Here is a 21943-nt window from a genome sequence, read left to right on the forward strand (position 1 = left end):
TAGTGCAGAAACCCTTATTGGCATGCACAGAGGAAAGACGTTTCTTGTAGTTGGTTAACAGGTTTGCACCCATCTCATGAGGGATATTGGTCCACTCTTCTTTACAGTTCTTCTATAAATTCTTAAGGTTTCTTGGCTGGTGACTGGCAACTCAGTTTCAGCTTCCATCAATTTTCTAAAGGATTAAGGTCTGGAGACTGGCTAGGCCACTCCATGACAGTAATGTGCTTCTTCTTGAACCAGTCCTTTGTTGCCTTGGCAGTATGTTTTGGGTCATTGACATGCTGGAAAACCCATCCGTGACCCATCTTCAGTGTTCTAGCTGAAGGAAAAAGGTTCTCACCCAAGATTTTACAATACATGGCCCCGTGCACTGGCCCCTCAATGCGGCAAAGTTGGCCTGTACCTTTAGCAGAGAAACAGCCTCAAGGCATAACTTTACCACCTCCAGGCTTAACTGTAGGGATGCTCTTATGCCCCATAAACACTATCAGATTTTCTGCAGATTTTTTTCCTTCAGGTTTACCAAAACCATGTAGTGCAAGGGCCTGCCTGATTGCATACACATTGAAGCTCCTAAGGTTTGACCTCACATTATATGGTTTTGGTAAATCTGAAGGAAAAACTCAGCAGAAAAACAGATAGTGTGTATGGGGCTTTAAAGTCCTAGTCCATATTTTTCTTCCTCGTAAGTCGAGTTATTGCCAAAGAGCTCAATTTTGGTCTCATCTGACCACTGCACTTTCTTTGCAATCCTTCTCTGAATCATTTTAGATGTTCATTGACAGACTTGTACATGTGCCTTCTTGAGGAGGGGGACCTTGCGGGCACTGCAAGATTTTAATCCATGGCAGCGTATTGTGTTACCAATTGTTTGTTTGGTGACTGTGGTCCCAACTGCCCTGAAATCATTCACAAGCTGATCCCTCACTTTTCTCATGATCATCCTTACCCCATGAGGCAAAATCAAGCTTCTTGCTGATGGTTTTGTAGCCCATTGCAGCCTTGTGCAGGTCTACAATCTTGTCTCAAACATCCTTTGACAGCTCTTTGGCCTTCACCATGATCTTGAGGTTTGACTGGAAGATTCTGTGGTCAGGTGTCTTTTATACACTTAATGAATTGTTGGTAGGAGCACCTTCTTAAAATTGACAGGACTAATGTGTGTGCCACATGAGGACATACCGTAGCCGGTCTGTGGGAACCAGAATTATTGTTGGGTGATAGGGGAATCAAATACTTATTTTACTGACTGAACTGCAACTCCATTTATAACATTTGTATCATATATATATATATATATATATATATATATATATATATATATATATTTTATAGTGTCTCAGCACCTACATTTGAGGGTAAGCATAACAGCATTTAATATTACATATTAACAATATTATACCCATTCATGTACTTATTTCTATTCTCTCACCTTCCCCATACAAATACTTGAAACCAACAGACTGAATATAAAAGACGAACTAAGCTTATTCCAAAAATCTTATCAAGAAAAGCTAATCACATTTCCCCAATATACAAATAACCTTTAGAGAAAGCCTATCCAAACCTATAAAATAAATACAAAGCTTACAATAAAAAGCAACAAGCAATTTAAAATATAAAAGACTTGGCCATAAATATATAAAACATTCTTTAAAAAATAATTTACAGCAATGCTATTTACATCTTCCATGTCACTTGTAAATGATGTTAGTAAGTTTTCCCTAAAACAATGAATACACTGAATAATTTTATGGCTAAGGTAAGGATAATGGCAAGTTACATATAGTCCATAAAATGTATTATAATCATGGACAGCTTTAGGAGGTAAGCAAACCTTTTTGCTTTATATATAAAAAAAAAAAAAAAAAAAAAAAAAAAATCATCATTCTCGCAGTTTATTAAAAACTTTCACTTAGCAAGCACACACGCACACACAAAAACTATTCATGGAAGAAAAAAAATTGACATGCATAAAGTGCTAAGAAATTGTGCAGAATCCATGTACACACAAAACATTTAAAATGTAACGGTTGAATAGTCCAGTAGGATAAGATGAAGTTGTTAATCATCAGGTTACATATTAAGCATCCAAGTACTGGCAAAAGTTCATGAGATTTGTCTTTTAACGGTTGTAAGTAGCAAAGACTTCAGCATGTTAAACCGATTGTAAAGGGCAGTAGGAGCATCAGATCCAAGTGTAGCCCGTTCCAGGAATTGTGACAGGCACTGCTCCACATCTGCTGCTGTGGCACTCTCATAGAAATGCAATTTCATTTGTGGCCTCCGAATGATTTCATCGGCACGGTCTGTAATTGGAGTTCGTAAGCGATCTGGAAAAGGAAATTGCACTTTGTTTTACTTCAGCACGCATCGCTGCAATAAGACGTTGCTATTGAATAAATGTGATCCATAACTTCTGCTGACACAGCCTGCTGGCTTTCACTGTTACAAATACCAGTCATGTCCCCAGCAGCCTCTCTCAACCTTTTTACCCCCAAAAAGGAAATAAAAAAAAAAAAAAAAAAAAAAAAAAAATGTAAGCAGGGCTAAAAATGATCTGCATTTCACAGTACGTTCATAAGCCTAGTATAGATATTAATTTATGAATCAAAATAAAAAATGATCCACTTTGTGTGTACCACATTCTTTAATAGCCCCTAGTGTACTTGATAAAATTATTTGAAAATTGTCAGTTAATGGAGTAATGCCTCCTTGCATTAGTGTTCTGTAAAGGAGGGCCTGCTTACATTGGTGGTTATTGAAGTGGGCCCTTATAGTATGCTCAATGAGAGAGATTCATTTGGGGAGAGGAAGAATGTCTCCTACATTAGGAGGTCAGTTGAAAGAATGGACTATTTCATTATGGATCAGTGGGAACAGTGCCACTCTTACAGTGAGCAAAAAGACCCTGCTCTCAAGTGGCATTGGCCCCACCACTAAACAGACACAGCCAGATAGTAGGCCAATGCTCAAGGAAACCTGGCTGAGAATAACTGGTCTAGACTGCTGTTATTATGGCCCACAAGTCATCAACAAAAAAGTGTTATTTATTGGGGGGGGGGGGGGGGGGGGAATTTGTATAGTAATTGCTTTCTTTTGGCACCTTGACCGCGCAGCCCATTTTTTTTTTTCCAAGTGCCTCCTTATTGTGCATCTTGAAACAGCCACACCACACGTTTTCAGAGAGTCCTGTATTTCACCTCAAGTTATTTGTGGATTTTTCTTTGCATCCCAAACAATTTTCTTGGCAGTTCTAGCTGAAATTTTAGCTGGTCTACGATCCTGCAGTTTGGTTTCAACAGAACCCCTCATTTTCCACTTCTTGATTAGTTTGAACACTGCTGCTGGGCATTCTCAATTTCTTGGATATCTTTTTATATCCCTTTCCTGTTTTATACAGTTCAACTAGCTTTTCCCACAGATCCTTTGACAATTCTTTTGCTTATTGCTATGACTCAAACGTCAGTGCAGCACTGAATGAAAGATGCAAGAGTGTGTCAAGAGAGTGCAGAACCTCAGTGAGTGTGTGGGGAAAAAAAAAAAAAAACACACGCACACCACCGGTAAGGATGGCTACCTTTAATAGCCATTCAAACCCCTTTGTGTCAACTTATGTGCATGTTATCAGGCCAAAATCATCAGGGTATATAAACTTTTGATCAGGGTCCTTAGGGTAGTTTCTATTGTGATTATGATTTAAAAAGAGTAAACAGTTGCTTGATAATAAATGGCTTCTGCCAAACACTAACCATAAGTGGAAAAAGTTTGTGCGTTATCATTCTTATATCATTCAACCTATGAGCACAACTGTATCTGTTTTTACCTTCACATTAAATCACAAGATATAGGGGCAGAGCAGTGTGTATTTCTCATGAAAGTAACTTATGGGAGGACAAAAGTGTGTGACACTTTTGGGTAGTTATTTACAGTGTTTCATACCAATTTTAGAACAGGGATATACCTTGTGGTGTTGGCTATTTTTGCAGGCAGGTGGTTTGTGTTGTCGGCTAGCTGCACGAGGACATGTATAAAATGCACAAGATACAGTGCCTTGGAGGAAAAAAATAAAATACTCATACCCCTTGAAATTCTCCACATTTTGTCACGTTACAACCAAAAATGTATTTAATTGGGATTTTATGTAATAGACCAAACACAAAGTGACACATAATTGTGAAGTGGAAGAAAAATAAATAGTTTTCATTTTTTTTTTTTCACAAATAAAATTGAAAAGTTTGGCATACATTTGTATTCAGCCCTTGAGTCAATACGTTGTAGAACCACGGTTTGCTGAAAGTACAGCTGCAAGTCTTTTTGAGTATGTCTCTACAAGCCTGGTACATCTATAGAGTGAAATGTTTGCTTATTCTTTGCAAAATAGCTCAAGCTCTGTCAGATTGGATAGAGAGCATCTGTAAAAAGCAATTTAAGTCTTGCCACAGATTCTCAATTGGATTTAGGTTTGGACTTGGACTGGGCCAAGCTAACCCTTGAATATGCTTAGATCGAAACCATTCCATTGTAGCTCTGGCTGTATGTTTAGGGTCATTAGCCTGCTGAAAGGGGAACCTCTGTCCCAGTCTCAAGTCTTTTGCAGACTATCAGGTTTTCTTCTAAGATTACCCTGTATTTGGTTTCATCCATCTTCCCTGTACCTGCTAAAGAAAAACATCCCCACAACATGAAGCTGCCACAACCATGTTTCATGGTGGGGATGGTGTGTTCAGGGTGATGTGCAGTGTTAATCTTCCACCACACATTGAACTTTGTGGCTTAAAAGCAAAACTATTTTGGACTTCTGGAACAAGGTGCTCTGGTCAGATGTGTTCCCCACATGGCTTCTCGCAGAATGAAAATGGGACTTCTTATGGCTTTCTTCTTGCCACTCTTCCATAAAAGGCCAGGCTTGTGGACTGCACAACTAATGCGGACAGATTCTCCCACCTGAGCTGTGAATCTCTGCAGCTCCTCTAGCATCACCATAGGCCTCTTGGCTGCTTCTCTGATTAATGCTCTCTTTGCCCAGACTCTCAGTTTAGGTGGACAGCCATGTCTTGGTGAGTTTGCAGATATGGCACACTCTCTCCATTTTCAGATGCTATATTGAACAGTGCTCTGTGAGATGTTCAAAGCTTGCATATAATAGATTATATATAATTTTTTTTTTTTTTTTTAAACCAAACCCTGCTTTAAACTTCTCCACAACTTTATCTGACAAGACTGGTGTGTTCCTTGGCCTTCATGATGCTGTTCAATAACAAACCTCTGAGGGCATCACAGAACAGCTGTATTTATACTGAGATTAAATTAGACAGGTGGGACTATCTAGTAATTAGGCGCCTTCTGAAGGCAATTGGTTCCACTAGATTTTAGGTAGGGGCAGTAGAGTTATAAATAAAATAAATAAAAAGGGGGCAGAATATAAATGCACTCCAGGTTTTTATTTTTACAAATAAATATCGGAAATGTTAACAAAAAGATTTAACCATTTTCCTTCCACTTGACAATTATGTGCCACTTTGTGGTGGAATAAGATTTAAGTTTATGGATAACATTTACGTTTTTGATTGCAACATGAATTATGGAAAGAGACATGGAATGTTTAGGTTAGTCATAGGACTGAGGGTTTACCAAGGCACTACAGGAGTTTGGAATTTTTTTTTTATGGAAAAGGTAACTTAAGGTCTGGAGATCGAGATGTTTATTCTTCCAGAAATAGCCCAAAGTTTAGTTCATGGTTCATACCATTTGGTCTATGCTAAGATCATCATCTCTTTTGAACCTGTTGTAGGAGGAGTCCTCTCCTTTTTGGGAGTTTCAGGGCTATTATGCCTTTCACTTTTAGAGCCTCCATTTTCCTGTTGTGGTCCTCCCTGAAGTGCTGCACCATGGGACTTTAGTTTTTGGTCAGATTCACTTTCAGGGTCCTCCGCCCCCCCCCCTTTTTTTCTGATTGAGAGAATGTGTCTTGGGGTCTTTGTTTTTTCAAGGTATGATCTATGACAAGGGTACTCAAGCATGTATATGACTTTGTCCATTGAACAGTTGATTAAGCTTTTCCTTTCATAGGTTTTAGTTACCTCTACCTTTGTGCATTCCCTGCCTACATCTCCATTATTTTTCATTTTCAATCCTTGGGAGGAGGTTTTGAAAATACTGAGTGAACCAGGAGGTTTTTAAGATTGTTAGCCTTTCTTGCTACCATCTGAGGACGTGGACCCACTATCCTGGGAAGGTGGGGGTTGGAAGTTAGTATATATGCCGGTGTTTATTCAACACTTCTGATGGTTCTCCAAATTTGGCAATCTATCCAATTTGGCAATTTCTTACACAAAGAGGCAATGAAGCCAACGTATCACCCGCTTACAGGAGTTGATCTTTGTGTTGGAGGCCGTTTTCTTAGCCCCTCTCAGGGTCTTATGAAGGTATACGCTTCCCCTAAAAAAAAAAAAAAAAAAAAAAAAAAAAAAAAAAAAAACACACAGACTGGGAATCCACTCCTTTTAAAATTGGCTCTGGTTCAGTACAGTTCCTCCTGAGTCTGAGAAATAAAAACAGCTGCACACCACAGGGATGTTCCATGGATTTTATTCCAGAAATAGCAGATCACAGCAAAGACAGAGTCCAAACCCAGGAGGCGGCCATGGTTTGAAGAAGCACTGAGGTCAGTGTGAAAAAAGCACACGTCACCTCCTGGGTTCAGACACTCAGTCTATGTTGGCTGTCATCTGCTATTTTTGGAATAAAATCGTTGGAACGACCCTGTTGTGTGCAGCTGCACTTTTTCTTCCTATTGATCATCGGTGGCAAGCAAGGCCTTGTATCTAAACCATAGTGATTGATCACCAGGAATGACATCTTCCTTGTTTGAATCTTCTGAGATACTGACCCATTTGGATTTCTTGGACAAGGGGCTCCGACTGGTGGCTAGTTGTATGTAGGATGGTGTTTGCTGCAGTCTCCTTCCTGAACATTGATGTAGTTATAGATCTGTTAAAAATACTGATGTTAAAATCAAGGAAGGAAGTGTTGATGAACTCATGTAGTTCTTCAGTAGTGCCTGTCCAGACCATCCGTACATCAATGAAGCGTACCCACATACTCGCATAGGCACCATATAGGGGTGATGGGTAGCCCGGTTCTTCCTCCTAGAGAGCGAGCTGTAGGTAGGCATATGCCAGTGGTCAGGGAGTACCCATGGAGGTCCCTCTTACTTGCTGGAAGAACTTTCCAAGAAATTGGAAATGGTTATGGCTCAGGAAAAAACACTAGCAGTTCAATAAATGAACTCATTCTGGGGCTGCATTGTTGGATGGGGTTTGTCAAGAAAGTGTGAAACAGATTGTAAGCCCCATTCATAGGATATGGAGGTGTAGAGTATTTCCACATATACACCAACCAGTAGGGCCCCTGCAGGATTGTCACATGTTGCAGCTTCCCGAGTATGTCCACTGTGTCCTTGACACAGGACTGGAGCTGGGTAACCATCTCCTTGAGCAAAAGATCAAAGGTATTTTCCCAATTCTCTCAAGGGGCCTCCCACTACAAAAAAATAGTTTTTTGAAATGGTATAGAATACAGGTGCATTGTACATTTCCACTTTGAGGTATTTTAGTTATTTTTTTTTTTTTAGATTAGTCCAAATTCTGCCAAGATCAGTTTGTAGTTAATTTCAGAGAAAAGGCCAGGGAAAAAGGGTTGCCTATTAGTTTCACATATGTTAACTCATCTTTACCTTGGCTTTCAAGCTCTTTTATACAATCTGTCATCCATGATGAAGATATCGCCCCTTTGTCACAGCTTTTGCTCACAATGCTGGTATCATTCTTTGAGGGCCAGACGCTAGTCTTTGTTCAGGTTATCCGAAGATTGTGTATCCCAGTCCATAGTCTTAAGGTCTGAGCATACAAGGGCCAGGAACATACTTATCGCTGTATAGAGATGGCATCTTGGTGGATCTTATTCTGAGGTTGGCTTCCCGCTTTCAAAGCTTGGATCTGAATTTTCCTGCAGGAGTTCTACTAGATCTTCAACCACTTTTTGCTCCTGTGCAGTGGTGGCTTTGCTCGCTGTTCAGTTAGGTCTTTCAAAGAATGTTCTTTAGTATATCTTCCTTAGAATTTGAGGTCTTTAAAGACCTGAACCTTTTCATGTTAGTTATTTAGTTGGTGAGAAAGTCCTTTGAGTAAATTGATGCATCTTTCCTGTAGTTTGAATTTGGAGAGGTTTATTACTTCAAGGTCAATGGTATCCTCTAGTCCTCCATTTTCTGGGTTTATCCTAATCTCCCTCTGTTCTGGTTGATATCTCAATACCATCTTTTTGGGCATTTCTTCCATCCTTGTGTCCTTTTCCACTTTGGGCTCCCTGTTTTCTGTAATCGTCCCACCACCTCCTTCCTCTTAAAAGAAAGAAAAAAAAAGTCAAGGTGTGGTATTAGCAACTGCCCCTTGTGTGGGGTATGTAGGACCAGCTCCTTTGCAGCATCAGGGATTGTCAGCTGCTGCATTTGTACAAGAGGTCATTCAGAGCAAGGCCTGTTTCACGCAGGCTCCAGCTTGTATCTGAGCAGTATGAATAGCAGCTTTCTCCAAGCCTTTAGACCAGGGGTGTCCAACCTTTTGAAGCATGAGGACTGCTTACATGACTTAATTGGTTGCGGGCCACAGCAAGCTGAGCAGGTGAATGCCAGGTCCATGTCCACTCTGCATATGTAGAGCGGACACAGCCACAGCCCACACCCCCTTCTGTTTTTTTTTTTTTTTAATGCATCGGATTGGAGGTAGGAGAGTGTAAAATGAACTTGAGTGTTCACATCTGTCACGTCAGAGGTGAATGGCGGGCTGATGGTGCATAAGCAGCCTTAGGCCCCTTTCACACGAAGAGTGCAGTGTACACACGACTTTCAAGGTCACCTGCATTGAGCCACAGACTTAAATTGTATCCTGCAGGTGTGGTGCACTTTCAAAAAGCGCACCAAACCCACACGTAGTAACAGAAGGCTATGTCTCAATGCATTGCACCTCCAGATCAATTTGCAAGCAGCCCCGTAACCACTGCAGAACAGACATGCCCATATATACACACGTTATTAAAGGTCAGTTTATTAATAAAAATCAGTTTTCCAGTTAGGCATCACTGGCTGTATGGAGTGCATTTGGTATCACTCGGCCTGTGACAGGAGCCAGTGCTAAACTGGAGCAGAGCCACATAAGCCATTGCTGCTTAAGCCACATGCTTCCTCTACCAACGCTCCATTCACAACATGGATGGTCTGGGATGGCAGGTCAGTAGGACAGCCCTGCTTTAGGTACGGTGCTCATCTGAGCCATTTGGAATCATAGGCAGGATTAGTGCAATTCTGCCTGCATTTTCAAATCACACTACCAGACACACAATTTGGGTTTGGTGTCATTCCTTCTTAATGGCATCCCAGACAAGGTGCAATTTTACTACAACTACCGCATGGGGGGGGGGGGGGGGGGGGGAGAAAAAAAAAAATGCACATGGCATAGGGCCGTAATTTTGTTCTTGCACTTCTCTGGTATGTCAAACATGCACTACAGCGTAGTACAGCCCAACTCATTCAAGTGAATGGGCTGCCCTATGCGCAACATGGAGAAATGCATTTAAAAATTGCGGCAAAGGTTTTTTTTTTTAAAATAAAATCATGAGTGGGAACACTTGTGTTTCCACTACACAATGAATAGGGCCTTAAAGCTCCTTCGGTCTCCTGTTTGCAAAGGTTATACGCAGAGCTTAGTTCGCACCAGGATCGCACTAGAATTTAACAAAATTTTCATCCATGGGATATAAAAAGGAAAACCTTTTATGGAGGCAAAAACGTGTCAGGATGTTCCCAATCAGCATACACCACCTGTTCCAACAGGGCGTGTAGGGGGAAAGTCTGTGCGATCGGAAAAGGTCTCAGATCCCAAAGAGGGCCAGGGGGGCTCAGACACCTCTGCAAGAGGCAGCTTAAAGGCAAAACAAACCATTTCGGTTAAAGTCAGGATCAAAAACCTCTGACTGAGAGGCAGACATCAAGTGGATATCTTCTTTTCCAGTTTGGAAGCAGACTCCTCTTCTGGGCACTCCACCGAATCCTGAGCTTTAAGCTCATCCATCCTCAACCCATTCTTGCTCCAGACAAGGAGACTCTCAGGAGGGGGGGGGATCTGTCACACTTCCTGCCACCCTCCGGGATGGAAGCAGTCATGCCAGCAATCCTGTGCTCTATCACGAAGGATGAACTGTCCTGAGCCCTAGCCGGGTTAAAGGGTGAAGTAGCAGCGTTAACTGTAGGCACAATACCAGATAGGTGCAGCGGCTCAGATTGCCCTGAAGCCTCTGTTCTGACAGAGGATACAACACTAGGGATACTACTAGGTTCATCAGGAATTACTGTTGACATAGGTGTGCCCTTGTGGGGTTAGTACTGCACCTTTTTTTGGAAGACATTCAGTCAATGCCTGCAGAGTACTTGGGTGCAATTAAAACACCTCAGAAGGAAGAACCTTTATTAATTGGACTCACCAAGCTTCTCTGCAACAATCCTGCTAAGCACCTTTAGCCTGCCAAGCAACACCTGGTGACCCAGGTAAGGAAAAATAACTCACTGCAAGTGTTTGAGAAGGCAGCTGTGGGATACAGAGCAGCCTCTGGACAAAGTACCACATGCTTTGCTTGCACAGCTTAAATCAGCTGGGTGTGTGCTGGAACGTTCTATGCATGTGCGCACACATACATATGCACGGTCCCGGCAAATGGGCATGAATGTATTCGCATACGATGCAAACTTTCATGCACCCAAATAAAGGCACATGTGTGGGCGAACTGCCCCCAGCACATGCCCCATGGTAAACCAAGGCAAAATGGCGCATTATCATACAGGTTAAAAAACGGCAGACAAGGAAAAAAAAATAAAAATAAAATAAAAAAAATAAAAAAAAACTTTGCAAACACCCCCAGCTAGCCCAGAACTCGCCCGTATGGTAACCACACACAGGTGTCCAGCCTTTAGCTAGCTTGGCTGATTGTTACAATCACTGGGACACCCCAAAATAAAATACAGGGGTTTCATTTACCCGTCCAGGTGCAGGGCCACTTAGAAGCTAAAGGCCCAATATTGACCCTTCACGGCAGGTTCCTGTCACTTGGACCATCAAGGACAGGGTACCCTTTCATGTTTAGGGTCCACTCTTAGACCTGTACAGCACCCTGCAGGAAATGCCTTAGCACTGTAGTGTCCAGGATTTCCATTCCTCAGGGTCCAGCACCCGGAGGCCACGTTACAGGCAAAACCTTGCAGGATCTTGAGTCTACTTTGTGAGGCTCGGGTACCAAGCATAAAGTCCTGTGTCAAATGGTGCAGATCGGTCAATCCATTGATTAGTTTTTGGAACAGTTTGTTTGCGCTCTCTAAGCTCCAGGTCTCTAGTACCACAAACTGTACCATCCACCTTGAGACACTGGTAAAAAAAAAAACTGAAGTGCTTCCTGTATGGGAGCGGTTATATAGGAGATCACTTCCTGTCTAATAGACCAAAAGGTCTTCAGTCTCCATTCACCTAATGATGAAGTATAACCCAACAGGTAATGATTAGCCTGCCTGTGTCCCACAATGTATGAAAAAGAAAAATATTTAGAATTGCTAGCGTTTTGAAACCTTGAACATACAGAAAGAATAAAAGGGTAAATCAATGTTGCAAAAGTAAAAAAAAAAAAAAAAACTTGATCTGTCATTCATTGGTTACTTTCATAATGCGAGACCTCGATTGCTCCAAATTATATTACAATAGAGACTGTTCCAACTTTGACAATAATAAAGTTTGTTCATTGTTTAGCAATTGAGAAATACTTAATCACGTCTGGAACTCTGTACTTTTCGCTTGCTTCCTTGCTTTTCATTTAACAGTTTCTCTTACAAAGAAAATTACAAAATCGCTACAATCTGAGGTGCTCTCGAAAGCAGGCACATCCTTCACATTAAATTTAAAAATATATATGTATAAATACATACATTTACAGGCAAACCAGCCCAACAGGAAAAAAGAAGCTCCAAAATCCAAGTCTTTATTTGCTACATGTTAAAAAACACAGTGAGTACAGCCAAGGAGTTTTGGCTGTAGTGGCCTTCCTCATACAGGACAATGCTGATAACGACCCTTTTAACAGAAGTCATAGCTACATAATAACTTTAAGGCAATGTCCTTAAAGGGGAGTTCTGCCCCCTGCCAGCAAAAAATGTAAAGTCAGCAGCTACACATACTGTATTTGCTAGTGTAAAAAATGTAGTGTATAAACAGTGCAATAGTGATATATGTAGACTACTTGAACATTCTAATACTCAAAAGAAATTAGCGCCCAACATAGTGCAAGAAATGAATATATAAAACAAATTATGATTAAAGTCCTGTGACATAAATCCAATCCTATAAAAAGGAAGAAATTATATACATATACACTATAATTTAATGTCCGACGGTGAAGTGCCGATCTTCCAATATGAAATATAATCCAAAACTGGTGAATCCTTTAAGATTGAACACTCTTACCGGAGCAGGTGAATCCGGATGTCAGCGACACAGAATCAGACAAGCCTGGATATCCAAATAGGTGGCTCTCCCAGATGGAGATGAGCACCCCATATCTCAGATGACGTCGTCTCTTGGCTGGAATGACCTCAGCAATATCAACCAAGCTGGAGGGGCGACTGCCAATAGGAACACTACTACTCTCATCCAACCATAACATGTAGGGGAAAAAAAATAAATAAAAAATAAAAAGGGGGGGGGGGGGGTGCTTGCGCCAATAGTGCAGGTCAAAAGAGATAGGCTTATTGAAACCGACAAGCAGAAAAGTTAAAATGGTGATGACGTGAAAATAAAAGCAATGTGGGCAGTGAACCTTGCCTGACACGTTTCGTCCTAATTGGACATCTAAAGGGGCATCTAACTGCTCCCCCACATTGCATAAATATCTTAAAAAATTGACCTATCCAATTGACATCAATTAAACATGGAAGGAACATGACCTGTGATTGGACAAGGACTGCTCAGCTGTTGCTTTGCACTCCAAGTCTCAATCCCAACATCAAATAAGACACTATTCTCAACCAACAACAAAAGCATCTGGCTAAACATGTGCAAAAATAAACTCTCCATGCGGTTGAAACCACGTCAAAAAGCCAGCGAAAAAGAGGCTCACACTCACACGGCCACCATAGGAACAACAAATCCCATCAAAGCCAATGAGTGAACCCCAGTGCCGTGTGTCCACAGCGCAGTGATGTGCTATGTACGACGTGACATGCAGGGAGCACCTGACTGCACCTGAAGCCAAGATCACATGATTTGGGAGATGCATCACGCCTCACCACCAGAATCCCCATGTTAGCCTGGCAAAGCAATCTGACACTGCGCATCCACAGTAAGGGCGGCATGGTGCTCCGTCACATGACCAATCAAAGCTAATGAGATGCAATGCACCATGCCGCCGAAAAGAAACATGCACAGTGCCAGCTGGCCAGTAACAAACACACCCACACATATATACACTTAGATGATGACTAATAAAAACATCTGTTAGAGAAAACCACCCCAGCTATGGTGCATAACCATCTCAAAACAGAATAGGCAGAATGAAAACTGAAAATAATTCGGCTTGGTTGATAAACTAGTTGATGTCCCACTCAACATTCATCCCATATGGCAAGTAGGAGCGCAACTCGTGCATCCAATAGGTCTCGTCTAGAGACCCTACGAAAGCAGGATTCTCCTCTCCAATTGGGAACAAAGTTATCAAATCAAGAATTGGGTGCCAGTAGCATCTCAATTGTGATATTTCAAATAGTGTCGAGGGACACTAGGATTGATTTTCCCTGCCTTTCTATTCGGGTCAATGAGCATTTGACCAATATTAAGGTCCTTATGGTACATCCTATGTATTGTTTTTTTTACATGGACACGTCAGGAGATACACTACCAACTTGGTGGCACAGGTGAAGTGCTTCATAGGGTATAGCCATTGTGTGACAGAACATTGAAACGTCTCAGTTTTACATCTACCACTGCTGTTGTGAAGACATACACTGCATTTTCTGCAAGGGAAATAACCCTTGCACTGTTGGAAAAATGAAGTGATTTTGAAGGATCGATGACATTAGGAGCCATCTATCCCTGAATGGACTGTACCCCCCTGAAAATGACCCCTGCTTGTTTCGGAATGACTGCTCCCAAAAATCTATCATTTTGAAGGACCACCATTGTTTTTTGATATTATGGATTTACGGATAACAAATTTAAGTGATCTTTTACACTGCATATTCCGTTGTCTTTTTTTCAGCTGTTTTGTGACTTTTGTCCCCCCCCTTTTTTTTTTGTGGAGTTTCAGACCCTCTGGTGGACAAAAGGTGGTGACTATGGTGTTATCTTTTTAATTTTCCTCGCTTTTCCTCCTTTGTGTTTTCCATCACACCTCCTCACTTTTTCCATTTCTTCCCCTACTTTTATTTGTGATCCTCTCTGATGGGTCCTTTGGTCGGCTGCTTCCATCTGTGTGGGTGAGTCGGTCTCCTTATTTTAATTTTGATTGTAAAAATGTTATTTCTCTTTTGTATATAGGTTTGCTTTGTTGATTATGTTTTGATTAAAGACATTATTTATCCTATAGACTATCCTCCTGAAGGTGCAGTTTACCGTGAAACCGGTTGAGAAATTCAGAAAACTCTACGGGGAAACCCGACAGTAGCATTGTTTAATTGTGGTGTATACGATTTTAAAGGTTTGTTTGTATTTATACACTCTGTTCATTAACCACTTGCAGACCGGACCAATTTGCTGGTCAAAGACCAGACCCCTTTTTGCGATTCGGCACTGCGTCGCTTTACCTGACAATTGCGCGGTTGTGCGACGTGGCTCCCAAACAAAATTGACATCCTTTTTTTCCCCACAAATAGAGCTTTTTGGTGGTATTTGATCACCTCTGCGGTTTTTATTTTTTGCGCTATAACCAAAAATAGAGCGACAATTTTGAAAAAAAAAACGCATTATTTTTTAACTTTGTTATAATAAATATCCCCCAAAAATATATAAAAAAACATTTTTTTCCCTCAGTTTAGGCCGATACGTATTCTTCTACATATTTTTGGCAAAAAAAATAAATAAAAAAAAATCGCAATAAGCGATTATTGATTGGTTTGCGCAAAAGTTATAGCGTTTACAAAATAGTGATAGTTTTATAGCATTTTTATTAATTTTTTATTATTTTTTTTTACTAGTAATGGCGGCGATCAGCGATTTTTATTGTGACTGCGACATTGTGGGGGACCCATCGGACATTTTTGACACATTTTTGGGACCAGTCATTTATACAGTAATCACTGCTATATAAATGCAGTGATTCCTGTGTAAATGACACTGGCAGTGAAAGGGTTAACCAGTGGGTGGCAGTGTAGGGGTTAAGTGTTTGTTCCTAGGGTTGTGTTACTAACTGTGGGGGGGTTGGGCTTTCATTTAGTGAACACTGATCTCTGCTCCAATCACATGGAGCAGAGATCAGCGTCACTAGTTGCTAGTTTACACAGCATTTCCTCCATTCGGCCGCTCCGTGTGACGATTGCAGGAATGCCCACAGTGATCGAGTCCGCGGGTCCCGCGACCGGACTCACGGGGGTCCCAACCAGCGCGGGAGCGCGCCGCCGGTGGCGCGCTCCCGATGTCAGGGTGGCATGCAATATTGGACGTACCTGTATGCCAATATGCCTGCCCGTGCCATTCTGTCGACGTACATCGTCGTGCGCTGGTCGGGAAGTGGTTAAATATTTTTATTTTCTTTCACCTATTACCAAGATAGTCCACTCAAACCCTTGTAGAATGCTAAGATGTGGGATTGTCTGGGCAGTTGCTGACCCCTAAACATCCACAATTACAAATTTGGATGATGGTACTTCTATAGGTTTGATGCATGTCCTATTTGAACCGGAGGCTAAACTCACCATTTGGCCTTACTGTGAATGCGCAGTGGACAGATTGCTTTGCAAGGCTAACGTGGGGACGCCAGCGGCGAGGCGAGTCACCCAAATCATGTGATCTTAGCTTCAGGTGCTCCCTGCGCACATCACGTCGCAAGTAGCATGTCACCGTGCTGTGGATGCAGGGCCCCGGGGTTCACTCATTGGCTTTGATGGGATTTGTTCTATGATGGCCATGCGTCTCATTTTTGTGGGCTTTATGATGTGGTTTCAACCGCATGGAGGCAGATGCTTTGTTATTGGTTGAGAATAGAGCGTCATCATCTTATTGGATGTTTGGATTGAGGCTTGGAGTGCAAAGCAACAGCTGACCAGTCCTTGTCCAATCACAGGTCATGTTACTTCCATGTTTAATTGAGGTCGATTGGATATTTAACTTTTAAGATATTTCATATTGGAAGATAGGCACTTCACTATATTTTTTATATACACACACATATATCCAATCCTATAAGGAATGTGTGTATGTCACAGGACTTTAATCACAATTTTTGTTTTATATATTTATTGCACTATGTTGGACTCTAATATTTTCTTTTGATTATTAGCATGTTCTAAGTAGTCTACATGCATCACTATTGCACCATTTGTCTTAGCGCTACATTTTTTACACTCTTATTTGAATATTTGTCACATTCTGTGTAGCTGCTGTCTTAATGTGTTTTTTATTAGGTTTGCGCAGTTATTACACTTTCCACTATACTGTATCTGCTGACTTATTAGGACACTTAACTGTCCTGGAATCCAGTGATGTCAGCACCCCAGATAATGTTTCCATAGGCTCTTGGGTGCTGCTACTGCCATTGTCTATAAAGGAAAATGTGCAGTGAAGCCTTGCGGCTTCACAGGCGGATCACTACTGCACATGTGAAGCACGCTGCACTTTCTGAGTGACCCAGCGATGGGGGAAGCGTCAGATAAGCAGAGCTTCCATTTTTCAGAAGCACTCCACTTTAATAGGATCAAAAAACAGGATCATAACACTGGCTCCCACTATAACCATGGGATTTAAACCCAATATTGTCAAACATGAGGTGAAAACAAGTACTAGAGTTCGACCAATATATCGGCTAATATTTGGCGGTCTTTAATTAATCGGCATCGGCCGATTGTGCTGTTAAAAAAGGCAGATTATATCTTCAGCGCGACTTGCAAATGACTTCTGTAATAGAAGTCAATACAAGTTGCCTGAAGACTTCAGTGGGACGACTTGTCTCCTCTCTGGGCAGCCTGACAAGAAAAGAGATGAATAGAGATGATAATTATCAATTAACTGAGCTGTGTGTAGAGTTCTCAGTTAAACCATTTAAAGACTAAATCTTTTCTGACACTTAATGCTTACAAGTGAAAATCCTGTATTTTCTGCTAGAAAAGCACTTTGCTCAAAAAAATAATTTTTGGGGGTTCTGAGACCCTAGGGAATAAAATAGCGGTTGTTGCAATATTTTATGTCACATGGTATTTGCGTAGCGAAAAATACACTAACGATTTTTTTTTTTTAAAACTAACACTGTAAAGTTAGCCCATTTTTTTCATCCAAAAGTTTTGATTACCCGTTTGTGTATTTAACCACTTAAGGACCGCCACATGTAAATGTACGTCGGCACAATGGCACCGACAGGCACAAGCACGTACATGTACGTGCTTGCCTTCCAGCAGGTGGGGGGTCCAATCGGACCCCCTCCCGCTGGCTGCGGCAGTCCGTTTCGCTTCAGGAGCGATCCGGGATGAGGGGGATGGCCGTTGGTTTCTGGCCATCCCCTCTCGATCGCTCCTGGCGAATGAGAAGCTTCCCCCGCCTGTGTAGTGTAACCACAGGCAGTGAGGAAGTGATGTCATTCTCCTCGGGCGGCCTTTTTGACCGGACTGCGAGGAGAACACATAGTAAGTGCACCAAACACTACACTGACATGTAGGTACACATAGGCACACAAATCACCACCCGATCCGCCCCCCCCCCCCCCCCCCCTCACAGTGTCACTGATTGCAGTGATGATTTATTTACTGATCACTGCATTTAGTGTCAGTTGTGACAGTTGACAGTAAAAACTGTCAGGGCAGTTAGTGTTCGGTCCAGGGTAGCCCCCTACCCCCCCCCCCAATAAAGGTTTAACACCCCCGATTGCCCCTAGAGTTAACCCTTTCACCCCCTTTTGCCAGTGTCACTAAGCAATCATTTTTCCGATTGCTGCATTAGTGTCACTGGTGCCGCTAGGTAGCTAGTTATTTTTTATGTTCACTGCCAGGTTTTTATAGCATTAGGTACCCCCATATACTACCCAATAAAGATTTTAACCCCCTGATTGCCCCTAGAGTTAACCCTTTCACCAGCGATCACCGTATAAGTGCCACTGGTGACGCTGGTTAGCCAGTTATTTAGGTTCCCCGTCAGGTTTTTATATAGCGTCAGGGACCCCCATATACTACCTAATAAAGATTTTAACCCCGATTGCCCCCATTTAACCCTTTCACCAGTGATCACCGTATAAGTGTTACGGGTGACTCTGGTTAGTTAGCTTTTTATAGCATCAGGGCACCCACCATTTATTACCCAATAAAGGTTTAACCCCCTGATCACCCGGCGGGTGATAATTAGGTTTTAGGGTCAGGGTCTGCGTCGCCCCAGGCAGCGCTAGGTTAGTGCCAGTACCGCTAACACCCACGCGCAAAGCATACACCTCCCGTAGTGGTATAGTATCTGAACAGATCAATATCTGATCAGATCTATACTAGCATCCCCAGCAGTTTAGGGTTCCAAGAAAACGCATTGTTAGCGGGATCAGCCCAGATACCTGCTAGCACCTGCTTTTTGCCCCTCCGCCCAGCCCACCCAAGTGCAGTATCGATCGATCACTGTCACTTACAAAACACATAACTGCAGCGTTCGCAGAGTCATGCCTGATCCCTGCGATCGCTAACAGTTTTTTGGTAGCGTTTTATATTTAAATCCTGAAGGCGATGCTTGGTTTTCGGGGTCCCGTACGTAGCTAGGCTCCCAAAAAGTTCCACATGTGGTATCCCCGTACTCGGGAGAAGCAGCAGAATTTATTTTGGGGTGTAATTTCACTTATGCCCATAGCATGTGTGAGCAATATATCATTTAGTGACAACTTTGTGCAAAAAATTAAATAAAAAAATTGTAATATTCCTGCAACTTGAGTCCATGAAATATTTTATATTTTGCCACAACATGCCTCTCAGTAAATAGCTTGGGGTGTCTACTTTGTTTGTGCTATTTTGGCATTTTATGGCCTTCGAAACTGATAGTGGTAGTGAGGAGTGAAATCAAAAATTTGCACCCTTAGAAATCCTGAAAGCAGTGACTGGTTTTTGGGGTCCCGTACGCGGCTAGACTCCCAAAAAGTGCCACATGTGGTATCCCCGTACTCAGGAGAAGCAGAAGAATATATTTTGGGGTGCAATTCCACATATAACTATGGCATGTGTGAGCAATATATCATTTAGTGACAACTTTGTAATTTTTTTTTTGTGTCAATCACTTGGGACAAAAATAAATAAAATGGGCTCAACATGCCCCCTCAGTAATTTCCTTGGGGCTTCTACTTTCCAAAATGGGGTCATTTGGGGGGTTTGTACTGCCCTGCCATTTTAGCACCTCAAGAAATGAGATAGGCAGTCATAAATTAAAAGCTGTGTAAATTCCAGAAAGTGTACTCTAGTTTGTAGACACTATAACTTTTGCGCAAACCAATAAATATACGCTTATTGACTTTTTTTTTACTAAAGACATGTGGCTGAATAAATTTTGGCCTAAATGTATGACTAAAATTTAGTTTATTCGATTTTTCTTATAACAAAAAGTAGAAAATAGTAGGAAAAAAAAATAAAAAAATAAAATAAAAATCGCAGAGGCAATCAAAAACCATCAAAAGAAAGCTCTATTTGTGGGAAGAAAAGGACGAAAATTTTGTTTGGGTACAACATTGCATGACCGCGCAATTACCAGTTAAAGCAGTGCAGTGGGAAATTGTAAAAATACCTCTGGTGCTTAGGCTGACAATTGGTCCGGGGCTGAAGTGGTTAATATATAGTTTTTTTAATCTAAAATTATACATACAAGTGAACTGATTGGAGGTTTGTTTTGTTTAATAAAGGTTTAAATGTAAGAAATTCTGTATCACTTATTACTTAAGGCTGCTTTCACACTGGAGCGGGCAGGCGTTGACAGTAAAGTGCCACTAAAACTAGCAGCATTTTACTGTCATTTTAGCGGCGCTATTCGGCTGCTAGCAGGGCACTTCTAATCCAGCTAGCAGCCAAGGAAGGGGTTAAATGTGACCGTGAAGCGCCGCTGCCAAATCGCATTGCAGGCACTTCTGCAGCGGTGCCCATTCATTTCAATGGGCAGGAGTGGTGGAGGAGCAGTATACACCACTCCAAAGCTAACTGTTAGAAATTTTCTTCCCACAAAACCCGCGCCCCCCCCCCCCCCTATCTCAAAATCTATCGGCATCAGCCAGAGAAAAACCCACATCGGTCGACCTCACAAGTACAACCGCTAGAAAGTATGAAGCAGTGCAAAAAAAACACAATCTCAGGAAGACACGCTCTGCCAGTACACAAATCTGCACATAAAGAGCTCCCGCCCCAATCCCTCGGTCCGAGGCACATAAGCCATGGTATGATTGTTTAAATTACATTCCTGTGAGCCAACCAAAGGTTGATTTCTCAACACCAATGGGGACCCCTAACGGCAAATAGTTCGTTTTTTTATAATAAAGCAGTGGCTGTGATGACAACCTGCAAACATTCTGGAAGAAAAAAAAAAAAAAAAAACACACCTTTCAGATCAGCCAGGAGGCATTTGGTATATTCTCTGGATAAACAACCCCCCTAGTGTTACCATTACCTAAAACAAATATCAAGTTATATTTTGTGCATTTAGGAATGCATTTCTTATTTACAGAACTAGCCATAACAAGTTCTTGAGGAAGTCTATTCCACAGTTCTTACCTTGAAGGCCTTCCGTATGAAAACCTTAGACTTGCCGGTCACGGCATTTCTTTCAGGGCAGCCTTGGAGAGATCATAACCCCACCTATTTTCCAGGAAACACATGCAGCCTTTAAAATCCCTCCTCTTCCACCATGGCCTATTATTGCGTGGCCTCAGACATGCTGGAAAACAAAGCACAGAAACCACCATGACAGATACTTTAGGACACTTAAGTCAACAGGGAGGGTAGCAACGGCTGTCCTGAAAGGCTATTAGAAATACAGTCATCGGTAAGTCTAACAAAGGTTTTCTCAAATCGCCTTTCAGGACAGCGGAGAGGCCCACTGGGCTGCAAACTCCCGAAGGCGACCCCCCCCACCCGTGTTGCGGGCAGGGGCAAACCTTAATGTGGTAGCACTTTTGCTCACAGGCTTGCGGTTCCAGGGACGCTTCCTTCAGTGGTTGTCCTGTTGGGCTGGGGACGTTTGGTCGAAGCTCAGGGCGGACGAAAAAGCCGTTTGAGCGTAAAATGAGGGCCCTCGCCTATGGCGTGGCTCCTTAGCCTTCCTGGCCTGTGGGAGTAGAGTACTCTTACCATCTGTGGCATTTTTAATAAGATCATCCAAAAGAGCCGGTCGCCAAGGAAGGGTATACCTGTCAGGTCTTTTTTTTTAATGCCTGGTCAGCAAACCAGCATTTCAACCAAATCAGACACCTCAGCACCACAGCTGACACTGAAGCCCTGGATAACAGAGGGAGAGTATCCAGGGCCGCGTCACAAACGTACTTAAGGCTTTGCACTAGTTGGTCTGCTAGTTCCACGCAGACAGGAGAAGCCTGTTGCTCTCCCAATTCGCTGTGCAGTTTTGCACGCTCAGTGTCTGACACAAGTGCAGATGCCAGTACTGGTCGCATGGTTGACCCCACAACCGTAAACAAGGAACAAGCC

At 42.2% G+C, this 21943-nt stretch overlaps 1 protein-coding gene across 1 annotated transcript in view; it reads right to left on the minus strand.

Annotated features, from left to right (window-relative positions):
- Nucleotides 1-1330: 1330 nt before the first annotated feature.
- Nucleotides 1331-21943, minus strand: part of LOC143962085 (SUMO-interacting motif-containing protein 1-like) — a 44308-nt gene continuing 23695 nt past the window's right edge. Inside the window, exon 7 of the mRNA XM_077471412.1 lies at nucleotides 1331-2336. Within this exon, the coding sequence (XP_077327538.1) occupies nucleotides 2113-2336 (224 nt within the window). The 3' untranslated portion in view covers nucleotides 1331-2112. The remainder of the gene's footprint in view (nucleotides 2337-21943) is intronic.

The sequence above is a fragment of the Lithobates pipiens genome, unplaced genomic scaffold (genome assembly GCF_037356315.1).
Source record: "Lithobates pipiens isolate NorthernLeopardFrog02 unplaced genomic scaffold, aLitPip1_a1.2 Scaffold_8, whole genome shotgun sequence".
Taxonomy (NCBI): domain Eukaryota; kingdom Metazoa; phylum Chordata; class Amphibia; order Anura; family Ranidae; genus Lithobates; species Lithobates pipiens.